Source organism: Protomyctophum bolini, assembly GCF_963924005.1.
Source record: "Protomyctophum bolini genome assembly, chromosome: 10".
NCBI lineage: Eukaryota > Metazoa > Chordata > Actinopteri > Myctophiformes > Myctophidae > Protomyctophum > Protomyctophum bolini.
Window position 1 is genome coordinate 15748388 of NC_137871.1, and position 25000 is coordinate 15773387.

The window sequence follows — 25000 nt, forward strand, 5'->3', positions numbered from 1 at the left end:
CTAAGAAGGTTGGAGTCCACCTGATGACCTCTCTTCCAGGCCAAGGCATCCATTAGAAATTGATTATATTCGCATCTTTGATGTATTTACAAACTATAGAAATACAGACCATTATGTACTCATATAAACTATGAACAGACATTAGAAAAATTAGAAAATTAGAAAAACTCACTAGAGTATCTTTCCTCACTGAAACCAACAGAACAAACATGCTCATGCAACAACAGTTTTTACTTATCTCATGCACCCCACAAACACACACGAAAGCACGCACGCACGCACACACACACACACACACACACACACACACACACACACACACACACACACACACACACACACACACACACACACACACACACACACACACACACACACAGACAGACAGACACACAGACAAACCCAAGGTAACCCTCTAGGACATGGAAATGAGGCAAGCGGAAATGGGGCTTGGTATAGTCTATAGTTCTATACAGAGATCAAGAGACAGAGAAATCCAGAGTGACAGTCAGGAATACACTGATGACAACAACAAAAGAATGTGAGGTCTGGAAGTTTGATGGGCAGACATTGATATGAAAGGATGAGAAATGAAGGGCAAAAGATAGAGATAGCAATATAGATGAGGAGAGGAGAGGAGAGGAGAGGAGAGGAGAGGAGAGGAGAGGAGAGGAGGTAAAGGACAAGAGGAGAGGGAGAGGAGAGGAGAGGAGAGGAGAGGAGAGGAGAGGAGAGGAGAGGAGAGGAGAGGAGAGGAGAGGAGAGGAGAGGAGAGGAGAGGAGAGGAGCACATGGCCCCTCACGGTGCTGATGGGCTCCATTAGGGCTGTAATGAGGAGAGTTATGGCAGGGCTGTTGCCTGGTTTGGAGACAGAGGAGAAGAGATGCCCTGAGCTGCTCAGTGCAGCAGAAATGCTCACCAAGTGCCCAGAGAAGTGAGTCGCTCCAGCACAGAGAGAATACAGAGGTTTAGATTGTTTCCCCCTCTACTGCAGCTATTCTCAGCCTTTAAAATTCCAAGGATCCTGGTCTGATTATAGGCCACGCACACTCATTACCTTGATATGACTTTTAACCCTGAAATGAACCTGTGACGGTCCAATTGCTTCCATTTGTACACCCGCCGAGTTACAGACCTAAGGGTCCATTTGTTTCCCAACGATCAATCATTTATGGGAACCCCCTCCATGCATGACCCCTGTACCCAGACTACACTGAGAACCACTGCTCTCCTGTATGTACTCACATGAATCATGCTGAATATAGGAGGGTGAATAATGTGAGGGAAAAGAATGTGAGGATAATTCATGTACACACACACACACACACACACACACACACACACACACACACACACACACACACACACACACACACACACACATGGTCTATATATTTATCCAAAGCGATTTACAATGTGCACAACAATCAACCATTCACAGTGCACACACACATTCACACATCGGTGTGAATATTAAATGGTAAAAGACCATTAAATGCATCAAAAGTAATCAACAAACTATACTATAAAAAATGGGCAAACAAACAATGGACAAATTGTCAAATAATATAAGAAAGAGGCAAACAGTGAGAGGCGTTGCGAGGCGGTGTGTGTGTGTGTGTGTGTGTGTGTGTGTGTGTGTGTGTGTGATTGCATAAGCAGTTAGGCACATTTTCTATTAGGCTATTGTCCCAGGAGACTCCTTGTGAGACATATTCCCCACAGGCCAAAATTAACACACATGCCCAGACTCTGTGGGGGGCACCTTCTTCCCCTTAGGTCTGAACACTCTATCCCTGTTTCAACTATAGGCTACTGCATGTATACTCAAGTGTTTTTGCATGGTATGGGCGGGTATAAAAAGCAGAGGCCACAAATTACAATCCCTCAGCAAATCATACCCTAGAGATGATCGTATGTTAATGTGTGTTTGCTTAATAAAATTATTATATAATATTATATAATATTATTATTTATTATTCATGTGGAATAATAATCTTTACCTCCGAGGGTAAAGATTCACCCTTATAGGGTCCTTGTTTACACTCTGCTAAATTAACACTGGTTTGGCTCACCTAGCTGAGGATTCTGTGGTTCAAGATTAAAATAAGAACAGAAACATGCTGGTGTGGCATGATCCGCAGAGTAACACCTGCAAACAGGAGATAATACCCTTAGAGGTACAGTATGTGTACACAGAAACACACAGTTACATCAACCTCTACAAACATTCCAAAGCACGCACGCACGCACGCACACACACACACACACACAAACACAAAAACACACACAAGCTTACATGCGCTCAGTCCTCTGTATGTGTACACAGAAACACACAGTTACATCAACCTCTACAAACATATTCCAACGCACACATGCACACACGCACGCACACAGACTTACATGCTTACATGCGCTCAGTCCTCCTCTGCGTGTCATTCTGCCCCATCTGAATGTGTTTACTTGGTCAGCGCTCCCAGATGAGCTCCCAAAAACACTACTCAGACAGACACAACCTATCCATTTCCAGACAGCCAGAAGGGCCATCTACCATTCACACACACACACACACACACACACACACACACACACACACACACACAGGAGGGCTGTTTTAGTGCTGCATAGATGACTGCCTGTCTTACATCAGGGAGATTCAACAACTTTGATTCAACTTTGATTCAACAACGTGTCCAGAGACATGGACACAAGTCAAATCTACAATGCTAAAACATTTCTTCTACTCTCGTGGCTCCTCCAGATAGTTCCCGTGTAGGTGTCTTTATAAATTATTTCAAAGCATTCTGGCATCTTGACAAATTTACATCTTGACAAATTAACCAGGCTAGCAATATCTAGAACCTTACTGATCTGATTCTCTGATCCTAATAAAGCTCAAGGACATTTCAGTGATACAGTATATAGCTGCAGATCAGTATGGTTCTTTGAATGTTCTTCATAAAGCCTGTACTGTAGCTGCCCAAGCGAAGGAAATAAATCTGATCTATGAAGAGGGGACAAATTTATGTTAACTTGTCTTTCTTATTGGTTCTGCTACCAGATCTTTCTTTTTTTGGTGGCTTTCGCCTTTATTTTATATAGGGGGACAGACAGTAGGCTGACAGGAAATGGGGAGAGAGATGAGGGGGTGATATGCAGTAAAGGCCATCGGGATCGGGAGTCTAGCTCGTGGCACACTGCCAGACTGGATTACCAGCCAAGGTGCCTGGACCATTGAGCCACGGCCCAGGCCAGCTACCAGCTCTTTCTAAGTGCAGCTGGCTATAGTGACAGTATAAATCTCACACTATTAAGGCAACCGGCCGGTTCCACGCGCTGCACAAGGTGCCCTTTTTTCACTTGAGCACCTGCCTAAATGTCTGTGCACGCAACTGCAGACTGTGCCTATTGCCAGGGCATGCATGGAACAATGGTAATCAGAATGCTCTTGAGAATCGAGAGTGCCATGAAGGCATGTTGTTCAACATGGTCCGGATGAAACGAAATGGACCACATCAATTAATTGTGTGGAAACCAGACGTGCTACAGTGCCAATGCATATACAAAAACACAGACATTAAATGTATATGTTACAGGGATATTTCACTTTAAAATAAAATAAACATGAATATATATATATTTTATATAAAAAAATGGAAAAACCACAGCCCCCTCAGGACATTCAAATGCGTGAGGGGGATTACTTTATTAAATATTTTTTTATATATTTTTTTGTATGTTTAGTTTAGTTGAAAGTGAAATATGTCTTTCCTAATATTCACATACTCAAACGAGAGTATATGGTCAAAAAATTATAATTAAATAAAAATGATGTATACTGTAAAAAAAAAAGTTGATCCACCAGTGCCCCTAGCTGCCTCATTCATATACAGCAAAATCCGGAGTGTTAATTTATAAATACACTCTGGATTTGACAGTGTTCATTATTAATGCTGATGAAGGTGGTAATCACCTGCCAGCTATGATTGAATTATATCACATCAGCAAATGAGTTTTCTCATCGTGGGAATACAAAATATGTGGCTTTGGGGTGACTTTGGAATGCCTAGTCTATCGTTCACTCTAGAAGACAATGGTGCTGTGATCCAATGAGAAGCAGCGTTATGAACCTGGGACGACTGAACAAAGACTATGACAGACCAATGACTCAGTGAACAAAGACTATGACAGACCAATGACTCAGTTGCCAGAGACAACACGGTCGTGTTGTCTCTGGCAACTGAGTGTGTGTGTGTGTGTGTGTGACGTGTGTGACATGTGTGACGTGTGTGTGTGTGTGTGTGTGTGTGTGTGTGTGTGTGTGTGTGTGTGTGTGTGTGTGTGTGCATGTATGCCTTTTTAAGTGTACATTAGAAAGAGAATGATAAAAGGACCAAAAAAGACAGAGAGAAAGGTTGAGAAGGACATCTTCTATCAACAAATGCACCAAGTCTCTGTATGTACGTACGTCTGTAATCCACGTAACTCGAGAACCGGACGCCCCACTGACAAATTCGACACACGCATTCCACACCCCCACAGGGAGTGCAGTGCCCGGTGTCGAGTCCGTCGTCGGATAGCTCGTTGTCCAGAACGAGCACAAAAGCCCCTGCCCAAATTAGCCAATTGATCACACATGATCACCCCTAGATCTCCATATATGGAGCTGGCCTGTTCTGACATCACAATGATGTTCTTACATCTGCATAGACTCCACATTTGGGCATGCCTGATACAAACACACACATGGGCACACACACACACACACACACACACACACACACACACACACACACACGCGCACGCGCACACACACACACTCACACTCACACACACACTCACACACACCACACACACACACACACACTCACACTCACACTCACACTCACACACACACGCACACACACACACGCGCACGCGCACGCGCACACACACACACTCACACTCACACACACACTCACACACACCACACACACACACACACACTCACACTCACACTCACACTCACACACACACACACACGCACACACACACACACACACACACACACACACACACACACACACACACACACACACACACACACACACACACGTCTAGTCTAAAGGGAAGATTACCATGGAACTTCCTGAGCAGATTCATGCTTCCCGGGGGGGGGTGAACCTTAAAATGTTCAATTGTCTTTCCCATAACTCCATCCTCTAGACAAAGTATCAACATTCTTAGTCCCAGTGGTGAAAGCGCAGGGCCCTAAACATGGACTGAGGACATTCTGTGTCCTCTTGTTGTTGTCGGCCGGGCATAAACCTGCACATTCCAACGTGCATGACGGGTGCAGGACACACAATCATTTAACAATAATAAATAGTCTGTAATAAGTCTGCACACTGAAAATGAAAAAGCTCAGCTTATTTATTGCTGTCAATGTTTCGATCAGTTAATATCTTATGATTGACCCTATATTTTCTTTTTCGTAAATGAATGCCTTACTTTGTAACAAAAAAGTAGCAACAAATTGGAAGAGAAAGTGAAAGTATGCGGCCCATACTGCCTGAGCACCTGTTGTACCCGTCTGTCTGTATACCCTTTATGCCCATCTATGGAGATCCCTACTGTCATCAGTATTATGCCCATATTGGAATACCCATATGTGGGCATACAGTATCGGTTGGATCAGTAGTTCTGGACAACTGGATATCCGAACTAGTCGATGGCGGGCATCGCACTCCCTCGAGTCCTTGCCAGTGCACACGCCGAGTTTGAAGTTGGTGGCTTTCATATATGCACATGGCCATATGGGCATATAGCGCCTAGCGGTCAGATCTGTGGCAAATCGCGAGTACAATGCATACACTTCAGAGTGAGTGTACAAATGGACCCATGGCTATAAGTATAGTCTACATCTGCCAGTGCAACCGGACACTTACAGTAATGTGCATATTTGAACTATAAGGTCAGAACTACTTCAGTAATGTAATGGTCTAATGCAATTCCTTTAATATGAATCGCTTGGCTGAGGCACAAGTCAGTCAGAAATGAAAGACCAATGCAAAATCCGGGTGGGTAGCCTGTCACCTAACCTGTTTCGAGAGAGAGAGAGAGAGAGAGAGAGAGAGAGACAGAGAGACAGACAGACAGACAGACAGACAGACGGCAGGGGAGAGATCAAGTGAAGCACAAAAAGATGGCACATGAGAAGCAGGACAGCATTTCAAAGACAAAACAATTAAGGGATAAAGCAGGATGGAGGAGACATGCAGGAGTGACAGAGCAAAGGACGACAATATAGAGATGCAACCATGCTGAGAGTTCGCATCAATTTTATATGAGGCATCTGAAAACAAGCGGCCACCTTCTACACTTTCTATATACCATAGTTGACTGGTCGTGCTTGTCACATGCTTGTTGTGTGTGTGTGGGCATGGGGAAAGGAGGATGTCTGTGTCACTCTGTCTCAGCGAATGAGACATTACCACAGGTGAAGGAGTTGAAGTAGTGAACAGAGGACGGAGAAGGAGATCAGCCAGAGAATCGGAGCAGCAGGGGCGGTATTGCAGTCGCTGTTGTGACGAAAAGAGAGCTGAGCCAGAAAGCAAAGCTCTCTTGACTACCATGGTCAAGTGTGGGTCATGACCGAAAGAATAAGGTCGCGAATACAAGCGGCCGAAATGAGTTTTCTTCAATGGGTGGCTGGCATCTCCTTTAGTGATAGGGTGAGAAGTTCAGTCACACGAGAGAGAGAATCGGAGTTGAGTCGCTGCTTGGAAAGGAGCCAGCTTAGGTGGTTCGGGCATCTGGTTAGGATGCCTCTCGGGCTTCTCCCTAGGGAGGTCCTTGAGGCACGTCCCACATGGGATGAGACCCCGGGGCAGACCAAGGCGCAGTTGGAGGAATCGACTCACTGGCCATGGAACAACTCCGGATCCCCCAGGAGGAAGTTAGTAATGTTGCTCTGGAGAGGGAAGGCTGGAGCTCCCTGGTGGAGCTGTTGCCCCCGCGACCCGACTACGGATAAGCGGTTGAAGATGGATGGATGTATGGATGGATGATGGCGTAGCGATTGACACCCACGGTGTGTGTGTGTGTGTGTGTGTGTGTGTGTGTGTGTGTGTGTGTGAGGGGGGTTGGGGGGGTTAATGGAGTATAGATGGCTGAATTCACAAGAGTGATTTATAATCTATGGCTGAGGAGGTCAAGGCCATAAAACTAGTGGAGATTTAATCCTAATCCAGTGGGTAAAACCGGCCAGGCATGTCACAGCTCTGAATTCAGGGCTACAGTGCTAGAAGCAGTGAAACTGCATGCCGAGAATTCATAAAATAAAATGTCTGACATAATTCATAATTCAATACGTTGGCCCCGCCATGAAGGGAATAAGAACTTGTTATAATGAGGCATGTGTCTGACGGATGGGAGTACATTTCCCCAACAAGGGCAGAGAAAGAAAAAGTTGAAACACCCATGTGCTATGATTAGTTTTGTGAGGGAAAAGGGAAGCCCTCTGTTTACTTCAGAGAAGGATTGTTAAAATGCCTTTATTAATTAGGGCATTACGTTATGCCCTAAGTCATTTAACTATAACCTTCACTCAATGCAAGTGGTAAATGGTGCATTTATATAGCGTTTTTATCCAAAGCGCTTTACATAGATTATGCATTGTTTACATTCACCCATTCACGCACTGAATGCGGAGAAAACCATGCAAGGCACTAACCATGCACATCATGAGCAATTAGGGGGTTCAGAGTCTTGCTCAAGGATATTTCGACACTAACTCTCGGGGAGCCCAGGATTGAACTGGGAAGTGGGAACCTCACGCTTCACCATCCAGCCATACTGGCCACTCTACCCCTGAACCCCTGCCGCCCCCTTCTGTGTCTGAAGTAAGCCCAAGGGCTTCCCTTTTTCTCTAGAAGAACATATTTGTTGAGCACCCAGCTTGCTTGAGTTCACAACCTCAAGCCAGGAGCACCCTGTATCTTTTGTTCTTAATGATTTTGTTTAGCGTTGCATAATTTCAGCTGTCTCTGCAGCTGCCCTTGACTATATTGAAGTGTCTATTTGTACGTCTCTAAATGTTTTGATGAATTGAACATGGTGGACCCTCTTGTAAACAAGTGTAATGCTTAATTGGGTCGTCCACTCACAGTTAACAGTCTTTGTATTGAGTTTGTGCTTGAAATGTACTGTAATTCTGCAAACTGTTAATAAATATTTCAATCAATCAATCAATCAAGCCCCCTATGGCCAGATGTGAAAGCATTTGGACATGAAATAACGTGATTACAATTTGGGGTTGATTCGTTCATATTATAATTAAGGCCTTTTTTAAGAAATAGGCCCCTCCTTTTGGAAGTCAATTACAGGCAGATGTTAATAACCAAATAGCTGTTTACCCCATATGGGTCCAAGGAATCTAAAATGACTTACTGTATACGGTACAATAGGCCAAAAGGTTAATTGATCGGTCAAACAGTTTGAGAATTAGTTGAGGAGTAATTCACACACACTGCACACGCACACGCACACACACACACACACAAACTTCTGCAAAGATATTTAGTTTCGAAGGGGAAAAGGAGTGGACCAAGTATCCCTGCCCACACTTTTTAGACTTGAGAGCTACTTTCAAAATGACCAGCTCAACCAGATCTACCCACCAAAAATATTATCCCATTGCTGAAAATAGTTACATTAGGCAAACACTCTTAGAATGGGAAATAGAGGGCGGAAATGGAATTGGTAGGGTGTTTTTGTATAACTTTGTAATACTGATGTTTGTGCGAAACTGCGAAACACTCTTGAAAACAAAGTATTGCATTCTGGGCTTTGAGCTTCCCTTTTTGATGTCTACAGTGAAGTCACCTTAATTCAAGTGGCAGATGCCAAAAATAGTTTTTTAAATAATTTAAATTATATTTTAGGGGCATGTCATGTGGTCTACCTGCACAGCCTGTGCACAGATCTACCTTTTGGACACCCCTGGCCTACAGTATATGGTTTAAGTGTTTAAGCCATGCACACTAACGCCATGGACCACTAGCTTCCATGAGCAAGTCAATGTGGTTATAGCACATGTGCCTGTGTCTTATATGTTTAGCTGTGTACTGTAGTCCAAACATTAACTACTTCAATAATCCCAAATTGGGGTGATAGCTGAGTGCTGTCATTGGGCCCTCCTGTTCTGTCCAATAAAGGCTTCAACCCCACCACCACCACCACCACATTTCCTCCCCAGACTAAGTATCCTCTCTTGAACCTTCATGCCACTCTAGTGTGTCTTTTTGGCAGACTACAACAGGCAGTGCAGATGTGCACAGAAGCTTCTCAGTGGTAAGCTGGTTGTTAGAGCTATAAACCTCTAAAGCCCCATCAGCAATCCTGTTTTCCTTCATGCCTCAATTGGACCAGACTCTAAAATAACCCTAGAAGACAACCTTGGGCACTTTGGATATCCTCTCCTTGTCTCATGCACTTTCGTCCTGCCATTCCTTCACTCCCACCAATCATCTTTCACGTCTTGCACTTACACTTACACTGATGATTTGCGTTCGAAAAATTATTGTGCACAAAGTGGTCACACAGGTTATGTCCTTAACAATACAAAAATAAAAACACATGGCTTTGATCCCCAATTAAACCTCAGTAACCACTCTATCACATATGCAGCCTTGCCTAAACAAACACATGGACGAACACAGCCAAATAGGCTTATACACTCAGATCTGTGTCTGGAATGTTGCTTAATGATACATGATGAGACATCTCGTTTTGGGATGATCCCACTAGCCAGGACCTTAATGTTATCCTTTTAGCCCAAGTATGCTGTTTACTTTGACTAATACATCAATCAATGAATCAATGAATGAATCAATAATCAATCGATCACAAATTCAAAGTGAGCTATACATTTTTGTATTTGAGTAGGCTAAGTAGCTATAAAAACAGAGGGGAGTTTTATTATTTTCTTTTGTTTTGTAGTGAGACAACTTCAAAATATATAAACATGTAGGCTACCTATTCCCATCATTTAATTCGAATTATTCAAGTATTTTAAATATCAAATCATATTCAACATGTAGCCAAGCATTCTTTTCCTCTCTTTTTTTGATATAAGTCAAGTCCACTAGGCCTACCTCTGAAGAGAAAGGTCATCCAAATATAGAATCCAACTGGACCGAGTCCCCGAAACTTAGGACACCGCATGCTGGCACCGTTCACCCGGACTCGGCAGCAAGCTCTCAGTGTGGGATGAAAGGACGCTGCGCTGGCTAGCTGTGATGTGAACGTTTGGCTGTAAAGAGCAGGAGGAGGAGGAGGGGAGAGGCGGATGATACCGAAAGACAGAATGAGTGAGTAGTTGAGATTGGCGCGTTCATGCTTAAAAAGTCCCCTAAACTATGAAGCGATCAAGTGTGAATAGTGGGGCGCGCACAACATGCAGCCAGGCATGGATGGGGTTTTAATTCATATGTGCCGGCTACAGTGCACTGAGTGCAGTCTACAACGCAAAATGATAATTATAGACTAAACTCAGCCTACTGAAAGTGGCGATTTGAAATGGGATTCCATACTTTAATGTCATACATACTTGTCTTTTCATGAGTTTTCCTCTGCCTGCCCTGGCGCGCACCTGCAGGCTGCCGCCGCCCTCGACTGTCCCAGCGAAGCCTCTTGAATCGATTCGTAGGATATGGGCCTGGTAAGGGGGATTCGGCTGCCTCGTTAGGGCGGAATAGTAGAAATGAGAACTTATGCTGTATGCATGTCTCTAAAAACAAAATATCCCAATATACTAATGCACAAAATATCATCGCACTCATGAACAGATATATATTGCCTGCAATAGCCTACAGCCTGCACCTGTCGTACACCTGCACTCCGGCCTACTTTTCTTGGACTCACAGGCCTAGGCTTACTACAGTCTACAGTAAAGTGTAACATCCTACAGTGCAATATTAGACTTTTGTGTCTTTGGTGTAGAGCTTGTAGTTCTATGTATTGTTACCTGTTCTACTTTGCATTGTTCTATGTTGTCTTTCCCACTGGCCGCAGCTGTATCTAATGTGTAATCAGTCCTCCTCGTGTGTATATTTGGTCTTGTTCCCCAGTCAGTCCTTGTCGAGTCATTTGTTTGTGTCACATCATGTTTAGTGTTTGTGTCGTTTTCTCGGCGTTTTCTAATTTGTATTAGCTGTTGAGTTTTGATGCATTTGATGCATGCCTGCCTTGCTGTCCTGCATTTAGGTCCTCGACACCACCAGATCGTGACAGTAGAACATGTATACCCGCACACTAAATAAATAAATAAATTAATTAATTAATGTCCACAAAATTATTGGAAGATTCGTTTAGAACTGTCCATGGTGCTGAAATTATTTGCTTTGTAAGTGGTGTTTTGCTTATAGCTACAGACTATAGTCTACACTGCAGATTGCCTTTAATTGTATAGAAGCCTGCTGATTGATAGCTGCAGGGGCATGGATTTAATAATCTGTAATCACACACAAATAGGCCCGTATACCCTTATTGGCCATTTTAATTGTGTGTGGCAAGAGTGGTAATAATGTTTAGAAGATACTCCTTATAACACCTACAAAAAAAGGATATTTTACACAAAAACGATAAAACATTTTTTACACAACCTAAAATGCATTTACAACCTCATTACGGAAAGCTTAACAGTCTGAGGTGTTGCTGTCAGCCTCTTGCATCCAACTATAGACTAAGTATTGACTATATGGCACTTTGGGGGTTGTGTGTGTGTGTGTGTGTGTGTGTGTGTGTGTGTGTGTGTGTGTGTGTGTGTGTGTGTGTGTGTGTGTGTGTGCGTGCGTGCTTGCCACTGTTGCCCCAAAACAACACATTTTCTCTCCATGTGTTTGTTGTCTGCTCTCATACACACTCTATCTTACTTTTCCTCCTGTGGGGGGGTCTCTCAACAGAGACGGAGCTGTAAACACATATTAATACACTATCTCACACACTGGGGAGAAAGAATCACACTGTGTGATTGCATGAACTCACAGACGGCTCACCACGCATCAGAAAATCACACACACACACACACACACACACACACACACACACACACACACACACACACACACACACACACACACACACACACACACACACACACTCCACACTCACTCACACACACACACACACACACACACACACACACACACACACACACACACACACACACACACACACACACACACACACACACACACACAAATCAAATTAATCTGAGTTTAACACTCTTGTGTTTTCACTTCATTGGCTTCAACCACTAAATAAATTGAAAACTTTCCTGCACATTTACATCTTCTTATTCAGTCAAACAGCCAAACCTTATAGTTATTCACACATCAAAGTGCAGTCTGAGCTTGATGGCTGTGGATCTAAACTAAACTAAAGGATCAATGGATTATTCTTTGTCCTGTTAGTTGATCCATGCAAACTATTGTAATTAATCTTTAATTTGTAGTGGTTGTGTCACACACTGCAAAGAGCATGATACAAACTCTTGACTAAATATAAATCTGACTTTACTTTGTTGTTACCAGACAAAGTACAATGGCATTGATGAATTATTTCGGTGTGCATTTCTGGATTGAGACACTGCCGGATGAGGGCGTGCGTGCGCGTGATGCCGTAGGTGTGTGTGTGGGAACCGATGGTTAAATTCAGAGGCCCAATCATCCTGGTCATGTGAATTCGCATTATCATGAATGTGTCTTCTGCAGACCGGTCTGACCCCAATCCATGGTGTTTTGCAGAAACCAACAGTGTCTGTCAATCACAGGGCCTTGAGCACTTTTTGGTTTCCAGCAAAACACGCTTGGGGCCAGTCTGGTCTGCAGAAGAGACAGATAATGTGAATTCATGCGACCGTGATGGTTACCACCAGGCAAAGTGCCCCATTGATCAGGATCTTCAGTTTCTCAAAGGGGTTTGTGAAGATGTTCAGATACCTATTGTGGCTGCTGCTGTGGCTGATTGGCAGGGTGGAGTTGGAGGGATCGTCAGGGAGATTGGGCCACACCTGGGCCTGGTGTGCATATATAAATATCTGCCATTTTCTCTCTCCTCTTTTCCTCATGCAGGTTCTTGGGTTTGGAAGGCCGTTTTTTATTTCATGCACTACAACATTCACATTCCTGTCTGTTTCAGCAACACACTCTTGTGAGGTCTAGCAAGTAGCAACACTGTTCATGGGACATTCGCAAGATCCTGCTTTCACGTGGAGTGACCGCGGCCCCCGGAAGTGAGTACCATTTTGTATACTATTGGTGAGGCATACAAGCTCACAGCGTGGCCTGAAGCGAGTATTTACTTTCTTTTTAAGTTTGAAAACGTCATGCCCAAATTAGGGAAGCCAGGATTAATGTGGTTAATAGAAAGGATGTCTTAAATGAGAGCCTGCAATTTAAATTTGCACTCAAGATATCTCATAATCTAATAGGCACAGAACAGCTTGGGCTACAGGGGCTGTGTCTAGTTCTTACATGCACAGTATTGGTCTCGCATGCCCGCAAGCGCGCACACACACACACACACACACACACGCATGGCGCACGCACGCACGAGCGCACACACACGCAAGCACGCACGCACACTGCTGGCACTGTGCATATTTCAAATATTTAATTTAGAGAGAGAGAGAGGCCGTAAAATGTATTTGATGGCTATAAAGGGTGACGTAACTGAGTATCCACCTCTATCTTTTTATGTCATGTCAGAACAAGTGTGGGTTGATATAAGAGCATTGCTATCAACTTTTCTTTTCTATCTTTGTGTTTTGCAAGGCTAGTGTCCTGAACCCCCCCCTCCCCCCCCCCCCCAAAAAAAGTGCATGCCAATACAGAAGTCACTCAGCCTGGCGTGTGTGTGTGTGTGTGTGTGTGTGTGTGTGTGTGTGTGTGTGTGTGTGTGTGTGTGTGTGTGTGTGTGTGTGTGTGTGTGTGTGTGTGCGCAGCATGCATGTGCGCATGTGTGATAGAATGGCATGTGTGATAGAATGAGGTCAGGGTTTGTGTTTAAGCGGTTAGCTTTGATCAGTTTGATGTGTTAGGCTTGTGCACCTTCATCTGTGACAGAGACGGCATGGGTTGCAAACCTACCGCAGGTGTGCATGCGTGTGTGTGTGTGTGTGTGTGTGTGTGTGTGTGCGTGTGTGCTCGTGCATGCACACATGCTCTCGCATGTGCCGGGCGTATGTGTGTGTGTGTGTGGGGGGGTCGATTGAATACCTTAATTTAACTTACAGTAATTTATTTCTTTCATGTTTTTTCCATATCATGCCTTCATGCAGTTTCTCTATATTTATTCATTTCACATTTACAAAAGCTAGTTTAAAAGTTTGTTAAAAATGTTCGAGAGCAGAAATGCAGCCATTTTCTGTCAGAATTTCTAGATTTGAGGTAATCGGGTCACGCAGGGGTACAGTTCCTGCCCACCATGATTTCCTGTAAGGAAGTAATGTCATTGACATTATGGCTACAGTCAGTTGTACTTGAACCTGAAACGGAATCACACATACTGTAGGAAGATCTGAAAGATGGCAGACCATGCCAGCTTAGTCTCAGGAATGACACCTCAGACCTGATGTGCGTGCCAAGCCCTGCATAGGTGAAAGATATTCACCTATGCACACTGCCTTTTGGCAGCGTGCACAGGAAATATGATGCCGGTCGACCTAGTACTTGTAAGATTAGATTTACACATGGCGGAGATAATAATAATAACTACGGCTGACAACACAAAGGTTTGTTCAAAGTGTTCCACAACGACAAACTTCCAAGCATACACACACACACACACACACACACACACACACACACACACACACACACACAGTACTTAGAAACACATTGCATAAATAGAGATGCACTCTATAATTGATGACTTCCTGCTGGACTTTTATTCATAGTCTCTATGAATTATGTCTTCTTGTTCTGTGGTCACCCACAGAAGCAGCAGCAGAACTTTAATGAGATTTTTTTTTTACAAGAATTAGAAATTGACAGAAAATGTCCTACGTCTTTAAGGATTTAACATTTGAAATCATCAAATGCATGGGTTCCAGCCGGACACAAGGAAGCTGTGGCCCCTGGAAGGAACTATATTTTGATTGTACAACCTACAGTTCAAGACTTATAGCCAATAGTAAAGTGGCCTGGTATTAGCCTCGCATTAGCCAGACCTGACTCACATATTGCTCCATGGTATCAGTCTGGACTTCGGCCTATAGGCACTAGGCAGAGAGTATGAGGAATCAGAAAATGATCAGGGCCAATCAATGACTGAGTCGCCCCCTCGAGAGACCCGGAAAATAAATCCCCGTTCATTTTCCTCATAGACTTTTCAGAAAGTATTTATTTGAAGACGTTTACGCCGCGGACAAAGCCAACTCTTGTCGTGACAAATCATGACAATGATTTGTCATGATTGTCATGAGGGCTATTTCCAAATCTGCTCCTCTGCAGATTCCTCTGACAATTTCTATTGTCTCGAGTCTTGTGTTTTATGTTCAAACTAACTGTTAAGCCACTGGTGAAGCAATTTCATCAAGTGCATATTTTCTTCATTTCATCGTAGACTGAAAACGGATTTCATTAACTCTGCTGTGAGGAACAAAGACTGCAGAAGCAGACAACCCGCAACACTCCAAATTAGAAGAGTATATTCTTGTAGGTGCAAGGCTCAAAGATACAAAATTGAAAGAAGGAAGTGCCCGCACTCAATAAATGTCCTTTTCACATTTTACCTTTGGCTCTGAGCCAACAGATTATTACCTCTAACAGACGCATTTCGGCCAGGTGGCCGAAACGTGCCCATTAGAGGTAATAATCCTCAGAGAGGAGTAGAAGTAAATGTATTGAAAACTGGAAATACTAATCTAAAGAAAATACCTCAAAAGTAAATGTGCGTAGTTACTTTACACCACTGGACAAAGTGCATAATGCAGAGGCAGACATAGCACATTATGCAAGCAATACCTTGTGAAGTACACCACCCAGTGGTGGAACCGTGCATGGACACATAACCAGTTTCATTGACTGCATGTGGTGTGGCGGTAACATCTTTTGCGAGTGAGTTTGAGCATTAAAAGAAAATCTATTCTGCATTACCCATGGCACCACTAGAGGAACCTATATGAACCCTCCTATATCCAAATGGACCCTTAGTTATTCTGTACTTATGATGTTTATGTTCAATTGTTCTATGTCCACACTTAATAATGTGGTAGTCCTACTGGAGTGAAAAAAAAGTCAAACGAGTTGCAAAACGGTGGCTGATGGATTCATGATGAACTATTTAAATTACTGAGATTAATTTTGCAAGGTAGATGCATAATATTGTTGATATGGTGCTGAAATGTTGAAACAAGATACTGAAACAAGTCAAGTGAATCATTGTGCAGGTCAAGTTCAGGTTTAGCTGCACCCTTGACAGTTATAAGAACCTGACTCTGCTGCATTGTCATGGAATTTGCTAGGTAGGCACATTCATGGGCATCAGACGATGCCCCCTACTGGTTTTGGTGAACCATCAGCCTTTCCCCTATCGCCACCATTAGGCCACAATTTCAATTTGCACTCAAGATATCTCATAAGGCACAGAACAGCTTGGGCTACAAGGGCTGTTTAGTCTAGTTCTTACATGCACAGTATTGGTCTCGCATGCACGCAAGCGCACACACACACACACACGCACGCACGCGTGTGTATTTTATGTAAATGGTGTATATTTTGTATACTCTGTCACAATTCTGGCTCCTCAGGAGTAATGGGACTCACCTGTGTTTTGTGGGGGTGGCACATAACGGGGGGAGGGACTCAATCTGAGGGAACTGGATAAAAGTGATGAAACATGTGTGCATCTGTATACTGACCTGACAAAGATCTGTCAAGATCGAAACGTTGTTTATTTATTCAATAAAGTAATTCATTACCAAAATAATGGTGTGCGGGCCCTACCTCCTTCCAAATTGCCTTATTGGCCCTGCACCCACTGTCGAGGTGCGTGTAAATAGGTATGCTCTGAATCCATTCCAAGCATTAGTTTTGTACAAAAAACATTTGACCACAGCCACTTGCCATCACATTTGTGATGCCATTTGTAGCCCAAGGAGTGTTTTCCGTGCAAAACTAATGCTTGGAATGGATTCAGAATCATGAAAACCTCTTAGTTTGACACGTCATGCTACTTAAAGCATGATGAAATGTAAACATTTTTGTCTTATATAGGCTGTTAATGGTGGCCATATAGGGTCGCCAGCTCGCCGAGCATACAGGTAGATATATAAATCATAGAGACGGCACTGGATGGGAGGGGAATCCCAGCACCATCTCTATTATTTATATATCTATGCTCAAACCGTGGAAGTGTGTAGGTCGAGTGGCGAGGAGCTAGTTTAAAAAAGGGCCCTACATTGCCTCCAATGAGTTGGTCGGTGTGAGCTTGCCACCATTGGTGTCTGAATGTGGGAAGTGAGGACGCTGGTGTCGACTGTTCACCACCTCACCTCCCAATGTATGAATGAATGAACCATTGTAAAGTTCTTTGAGCACTTGGAAAAGCGCTATAAAAAATGCAATTCATTATTTTATACAGCACAGATACACACCTGAGTAATGATTGTAATGACACAAATATGTAAATAAAACTGATGCAAAACTTGGACACATCATCAGTGTTGTTATCTTGAATCAGTGGATGTCTCGCAACAGACACCCTCCTCCAGGCGACCAGACCAAAGGTTGATCAGACCAGCTTATCTGGACAGCCAGTTTGGGCCAGACTGGTGGACTTTTAGGAAGAGAACTACAGATATTAAATCACACATTACTAGGGTAATTACATCCAGCTTTGGGAATATTAAAGCTACAGTAGATAAACTTTCTGCTTTATTCGCACATTATTATTCAGAAGTAGGCTTTATAGCAAGAGCAATATCCCCACTGTGCGAATATGATCAACATGCATTTGCAAACACATAATACTACAGATTAAATAGAGGTAGATGGTATACTGTACATACTGTAGGCCTACATGATTAAAGATGACAAATACAATATAAAGTATTGCAAAGACATTTATTTGTGTGAGCGCTTCATTCTGGACAACAAAACAATTGGGGTTTGCGTGGTCCATCTAACGTAACATTTCACCAATCATGGAATAATCAATTATTACCGTCGTTTTTTGCAAGATTTCACTACACTCACTGACATCAAGCTGGTTGAAACAAATATCCGTGTGGAGCATCCAAAGCTACTGAATTTGTGTTGTATTCAAGGTTGTAAAGGTACTGAAATAGACAAGAACCATTTTCAACAAAGGAGAAAAAGTCAACAGTCAAGGAACAACATAGCTCTGTAATGAGATCCCCAGACACAACTCCACAAATAAGATCGACCAATCAGTGACCTTAAATAAATGCTGCCATCCCACTAACTCAGGCTAATAGTAAGTCTTCAATGCTGTGTGTCATGATGCATACTGTACGTCTGTTAATCAATAATATAAGGTAGTTTAGCTGTTGCTGGTTCCAAGCAAATTCAATTGCCTTCCCTTTTTCACCTGCCATATATACAGTATAATCATAATGTCTTAGATCAGTGGCTCTGGATCAGGGCCCACTCGAAGATCTCAAAAGACTACTAAAACAAAATAAAACTTTGCTGACAAAATCAACACTGCAACAGACCAGCCTAATCGGCTTCCCTGTTAAGAGGTCAGATGTGTGGGCCACGTGCATTTCCACAGCATGTTTATCTTATTGATAGTGTTCCAGCTTGGACCAATGGAACTAACATAGTATATTTTAAGTTCCTATTTAGCAATTAGCATTAATAGTATCACAATGAAAACTCACTTATCAAGGTTTTAAAGAAATAAACACCATTACTTTGTTATATTATCTGTGTTTTGCCAATTTGGAGGCCAGACGCCCACTTGCAACATCCCCACGGCCCCGGCCCACAGGTTGAATTACTGTTTTATAGATTGTGCTTCTGGTTGTGGTGTGATAACTAGTGGATTAATGTATGTCTGATGACCAATATCAAACAACCTCTCCTTACTCTTTGCATTGTTTGTGACATCATTTGTATATTTATCTATGCAGTTAATTTGAAGTGGTGAAGGAATACCTTAATGATGTGAATTTGTGACAGCCATTTTTATTCACACTTTTATTCACACTTATCTCATGTAGAATTTGAAAGGTAGCACCAATTATAATACAAATGGTCAACATATATAAACAATTCTGCACTTTCTGGTTCCTGAGTGGCTAAAGGAGCTACTGTATTCATCTGCATATGGGGAGGTGGTGGGCTACAGTATGTGCTTATCTTGGTGGGTCTCCCTCATAAAATAGACTCTTAGAATCTCGAGTGGAGATCCTGGTTTCCTGGTCAAAAAAGGTTAAATAAACACAAGGGACCACTAGTTAGAAGGTGATCCACCTTCTTCAATGGTGGTTGTAGGAGGGACTTTGAAGAACATCTGTAGAGCTGGGGTAAAGATAAGGATGGTACCAAGTACTGCCACACTGATGAAAGCCCACAGGAAGATCCTGTCCAACACCTGGGCCACAAACTTCCAATCCTGTACCACCTGGAAGAAATGTTATGGAAAATACTTAATATATAGATGGTGTGTATGAGAGCTAAAATCACAAGCTAAACTAATGAACTTAAAGCATGTAATTCTGCTTTTAGATTACATCCTTGTAAGTGGATGTTTGTCCATATGTAGCCATATGTGTCCAAGCATGTCACTATTTTAATAGATTATTATGAATAAATTATTTATACACAATGCAAATTCAGTATACAGTCCACTACCCTCATATCAAGGGGATATAAAATCTTCCTGATATGAGGGGACATACACTTGCCTCCACCGTTTTTTTACTTCTACCCCTTTCCTCATCTGTAATTATAGCATGAATTATATTAATGTTAATATTGTATGTGTGTTACTGTACATCTGTGCTGTTTACATCTTTGTCTAATAAAGTATTCAGTCAATCAAAGTTTCAATAGCATTTCATTGTAATAGTTGATTTGCATCACGTCTGATCTCTCATTCTAAAATTATACAACATTCCATCGATCCGTGCATGGGCAACAAACCTCACGAATGAAGTGCTCTTTGCGAATGTGTCTGCTGATGTAGCGAACAGAATAGGTTGCTTTCTCCATCATGGTAGCCCAGGTTTCATCATCCTTCCCCTCGGAGGTAGCCTGCCCATTGCTGCCTCTCTGGCTTCCTCTGCTGTGACTCCAGGACCGGGGCTTTGCCTCAGGACTATCAGGAGCCAGCTCAGGGTAGTGGTAACGGTCGATGTGACCTCGCATGCAGAGCATTTTCGGAAGCTTCTGGAGGAAGAGGTTTCGGACCCAAGGGGACATGGGGTGGTAGGTGGTTGAGGAGCGGTGGTGCACATTAATGACGAAGACGGTAACGATGATGGAGAGAGTGACGAAGATCATGATGAAGAGCAGGTACTCTCCGATCAGGGGGATGACCTTGGAGGAAGAAGGGATGATCTCCTCTATGACGAGGAGGAACACAGTGAGTGACACCAGGACAGAGGTAGAGAGTGACAACTTCTCTCCCTCATCCGAGGGGAGGTAGAACACCAAGACGGTGAGAAACGACAAACCCAAACACGGGATGATGAGGAAGAGTGTGTAGAACAAGGGGAGCCTCTTTAGGATGAATGAGTAGGTGAGGAATGGGTATGAATACAAGCCATCCCTCCGGATCCCCTTGGCTCCAGTTGCGCTGAGGATTTCCCATTCCCCGTTGTCGAAGAAGTCCTTCCGGTCCACCTGGATGCCCATTAGAACCAGGTCCACCATGTTACCATCGTAGGTCCAGGAGCCAAATTTCATGGAGCAGTTCTGGCGGTCAAAGGGGAAGAACGTAACGTCCATGGTGCAAGCAGACTTGTAGCTAGCAGGTGGTGTCCAAGTGATTACCCCATTGTACTTGACAATGGCTTTAGTCATCAGGGAGCCCTCAAAACGACCATCAGCGCTTAAGAAAGGGGCATCATAAGTCACAGTAATGTCATTCCTCCAATCATTTGATCATTATCATCAGTCAAATAATTTGAGCGCATTCCAGACAATTATTACATTACAGGGTGATTCTTACTTCTCATAGAGGACTATGTCTGGAAGCCAGATGGTTTCAGAGGGAACTCTGATGTTGGTAATTCCACCATACTCCTCCGGGTTCCATCGCAGCTTGTTATCAATCCATTCCTGGTGACGGTAAACATAGTATCCATTTGATTAGGATTAGATTTTATAAAATGATACCTTATGAATCAATTAAATTAAAGTAAAAGCAAAGAAATACCATTCCCATTCACTGAATAAATATCAGCATAATTATGACAAGGATAACTAACTACTTGTTCCTCGTGTGGTTCATTCTCAACTTCTCAAGGTGTGAAAGAATGGCTATTTCTTATCTCATTTTGTAGAGATCTTTCCACACTTAGTTATTTGAACAAAATGCAATGCAATGTATTGGACTGCAAATATAATCACAATATATAATCGCATACAAGTGGAAAAGGAAAAAGGCTGACTTATGTTTTGCTTTGTTCATGGCACTGCTCATCAGCACTGAACAAAACTTATAATTGGCTACACTTTCAACAAAAGAATAGAACATTGTTATGCGATGCATTTGTATGTACTTGTTATGGTCCAAAAGTACAGTGTGACAGGAGATGCAGTCGTATTTTAGATTATGGCACCCTTTGGGGAAAAAAAACAAATAGACATCCTTGCTCTATATAGCAAAATATGTTTTTGGGTGTCTTACGTACCTGCCACAGCCACACATTGGTAGTCATCAGCTGATTCTTCTCATCCTAAAGAGAAGGGGAGGGGGCGCACACAAGGTACAGTAAGGTTAGAGACAATTATGGACATATACTGTAGCTTGAAATTGCATGTAGTCTGTGGTACTAGTGGTAGGACATCATTTCCTCTTCAGTGGTATTGGGTTCACTCTCATTCGATTTTCTGCAATATCTCTTCCTGGCCTGTTGAATTGCAATATCAAGGCAGGTCCTTTGTTTACAATAAGTGGATATAGTACAGCATGGGTTCAAGCTGGCCATCTATAATTATAGAATGCTAGTGGATAGTACAGCATACGCAGTGATTGGTTCAAGCTGGCCATCTATAATTATAGAATGCTGGGAGCATTGTGATTGTGATGGAAAACAGAGGTTTATTTCCACCAGAGACGGGGTAAAGGTTACTGTAGGTCAGACGGAGACAAGACAGATAGAGATAGTCAGACAGGCAAATACATACAGTAGTGAAATTGGTACTGCTCGCCTATAGGCAGACAGAAGACAAAATGACCCAGATGAACACGGATGTACTCAGCAAGGGATAGAGACATCATTGTGAGGTGAGCAGAGGGACAGAGTGAGTGAAGGGATAGAGACATCATTGTGAGGTGAGCAGAGGGACAGAGTGAGTGAGTTGTAAGCATCATTTGGCCTCGGCCTCAGCTGTCGACCTGAGTTGGATGTCGTGGTGATCACACAAAGCAGAGGTGAACCATAATCTAATACGGAAGCCGCACAGCAGCCATGGAGAACCATGAGGGGAGATGGATACTGCTGCCTTTTCACTCTCTCTCTCTCTCTTTATCTCTCTTACACACACACACACACACACACATAATCCTGCGGAGCCATAAAGACAATGCACTCTTTCTCTTCCTACATCCAAATACAGCACACTGCGCACAGCATGCATGCATTAAACTTAAGACTTGAATTTCAACTTCCGTAAGCTAGCTTGTAATATCAATATTTCAGGCACGAAGAGTGACCATTCCATTAGCATCCTGTGCTTTCTCTTCTCAAACACCTGAACCATCTTAACAGATACTTTGAAATATTAAAGACATGCCCCTGTGAGAAGGTGATAAAAAGGGATCTATTTCAGAACCCTGCATAAAAAAAAGAAAAGAAAACACTTTGCTGTGAGTCTCTGTGGTTTGAAGCATTGGTTTTCAACGTGGGGTCCAGGGTCCGCGAGGGGGCTTCTAGGGGGTCCCTGGTTATGTGATTGATTGATTGAATGATTGGATAGTTAGGAACCAAATGGACACTTATGGGTTTGTAACACTGACAAGTGTACAAATGGAACGAAATGGAACCTTACGGGTCCATTTGGTCATATTGGCCATATAGAGCAGGTTTTCTCAAAGTGGGTGCTGTGGCAAGTCCAGGGGTGCCTCAGAATACTTTGATAATATTTGTAATTTATCAATGTCACTTGCATCCGTGGTTACTTGGTGCATTCTTTTTCAGTCTACAGTACACCAAGTCTCTTCACCAAATATAGCAGATCTACAAGCTCACAGCTTTTAGATCGGCAATTTTTGGTGAATGTTCCCCCCAGAATAGGGATGAGGTTTAAGTGGTTAAACGTATAACCTTTATATATATATATATATATATATATATATATCTGTCCTGGAAACTGATATTCTCTCAAGTTGTCTTCATGACATAAAATATTGTATCGTATCTTAGGAGTACTACGGCAATGAATTCATGCCATGTGTGTCTGTGTCCTCACCACGTCGACCAGCTGTGAGATCTTAAGTCCAAATCGCACTCTGATGGTGTCATTGGCGCGTTGGATGGGTCTGACCCAGCGCTGGTAGCCCTGGAACAGGTTCCTCAGCAGGGCATCCTCCATCTCCGCCAGGGACACAAACTCCCCTGGAGCTGCAAGGACAGAGTAAGCATAAAGCAAGGGAGAAAGTGAGGAAGAGAGGGAGGGAGAGAGACCAGGGCTCTCCACAAATAGCAAATTTCAAATTCCTGCAGAACTCAAGATTTTACATTCCTAATCTTATCCTCAAGGCACTTTGGCCCCTTTTCCACCGGTTGGTTCCCAATGGGAACCGGTTCCGGTTTGTCCAGTTGAGTGGGCAAAACCATACCTATATTAGATTGTTATCACCATGAAACTTCCCCAATTGAGTACTTACACGAAGACAATGATTTTTAAATACGCAAATGAGTACGATTTCATTGAATGTTTGTTGTAATGCAGCCTTTTTTCTTTTACTTTTTGTCTTTTTCTTTTTCTTTCCGTATAGTCTTGTTAGTTGTGTTTTCTTGTCTGTTCTTCCTTCAATAAAAATTAAGTGAAAAAAAAATACGCAAATGAGGCATTATGTAGGAAAATGTGGACTACTACTACTGTGGAAGGGTTATCATGTATTAATTTACTTGTATTGATCCTATTAAAAAAATCCCACCAATTTTGGAGCTCTGGCTCATGGACTAAGAACCAAAAATAACTGAACCGGTTCCCATTGGGAACCAACCGGTGGAAAGGGGGTCTTTGAGTGTCAGAATGCAAAAATTATGTTGAGCTATGCAGGGCTAATTGTTCAATATCATGTGAATAGCAATTAGGGTTGGTGGGTACAGTACTACATGCACACACGCACGCATCATGGAATAGTTGTCTGGCTACGCGAAACCAAGGTCACAATGATGATGGGCAATGGACGGGAAGTGACCAGTGTGGGATACAATAGCTCTATTCTAGAAAGACACGTTGGAGTCCTTCATCCTCAGGTGGCCTGTCTTTGAAATGACAGCTAGACTCTGTGACACTAACAAGAAATGGCTCATATGTCAGACATGGGGGAAGTCGGCATACCGTTGCTGTCAGGCAGAAATCTCTTATCTCCACATGTTGTGTTTTCCCCCCATAAATGAATGCCCTACTTGATCATAGTATACAGTGTCACACAAAAGCATCAATGAGGTTGTCCAAGTGTAAAGCAAAGCAGCTCGCAAAATACTGCTCAATCTCCTACATTATAGGCAGTCGCTCTATTTGGAACACATCCTGTAGTACCTACAGGTCTATCCACAATCGTCCCAGTGTTGGTAATATGGCA

At 42.9% G+C, this 25000-nt stretch overlaps 2 protein-coding genes across 2 annotated transcripts in view; both read right to left on the minus strand.

The window, feature by feature from the left end:
* Positions 1-10207, minus strand: part of LOC308322350 (neuronal acetylcholine receptor subunit alpha-7-like) — a gene marked incomplete at both ends in the record, with an annotated part of 34218 nt that extends 24011 nt beyond the window's left edge. Inside the window, one exon of the mRNA XM_080773548.1 lies at positions 10138-10207. Coding sequence (XP_080629674.1) covers positions 10138-10207 — 70 coding nt within the window. The remainder of the gene's footprint in view (positions 1-10137) is intronic.
* A 9261-nt stretch (positions 10208-19468) lies between these two features.
* The window catches only part of LOC308322164 (neuronal acetylcholine receptor subunit non-alpha-2-like), a gene marked incomplete at its 3' end in the record, with an annotated part of 6326 nt that continues 794 nt past the window's right edge, over positions 19469-25000 (minus strand). Inside the window, exons 2-6 of the mRNA XM_080773357.1 lie at positions 23656-23807; positions 21876-21920; positions 21191-21300; positions 20161-21070; positions 19469-19639 (exon numbers count right to left, since the gene is read on the minus strand). Of these exons, the coding sequence (XP_080629483.1) occupies positions 19469-19639; positions 20161-21070; positions 21191-21300; positions 21876-21920; positions 23656-23778 (1359 nt within the window). The 5' untranslated portion in view covers positions 23779-23807. The remainder of the gene's footprint in view (positions 19640-20160; positions 21071-21190; positions 21301-21875; positions 21921-23655; positions 23808-25000) is intronic.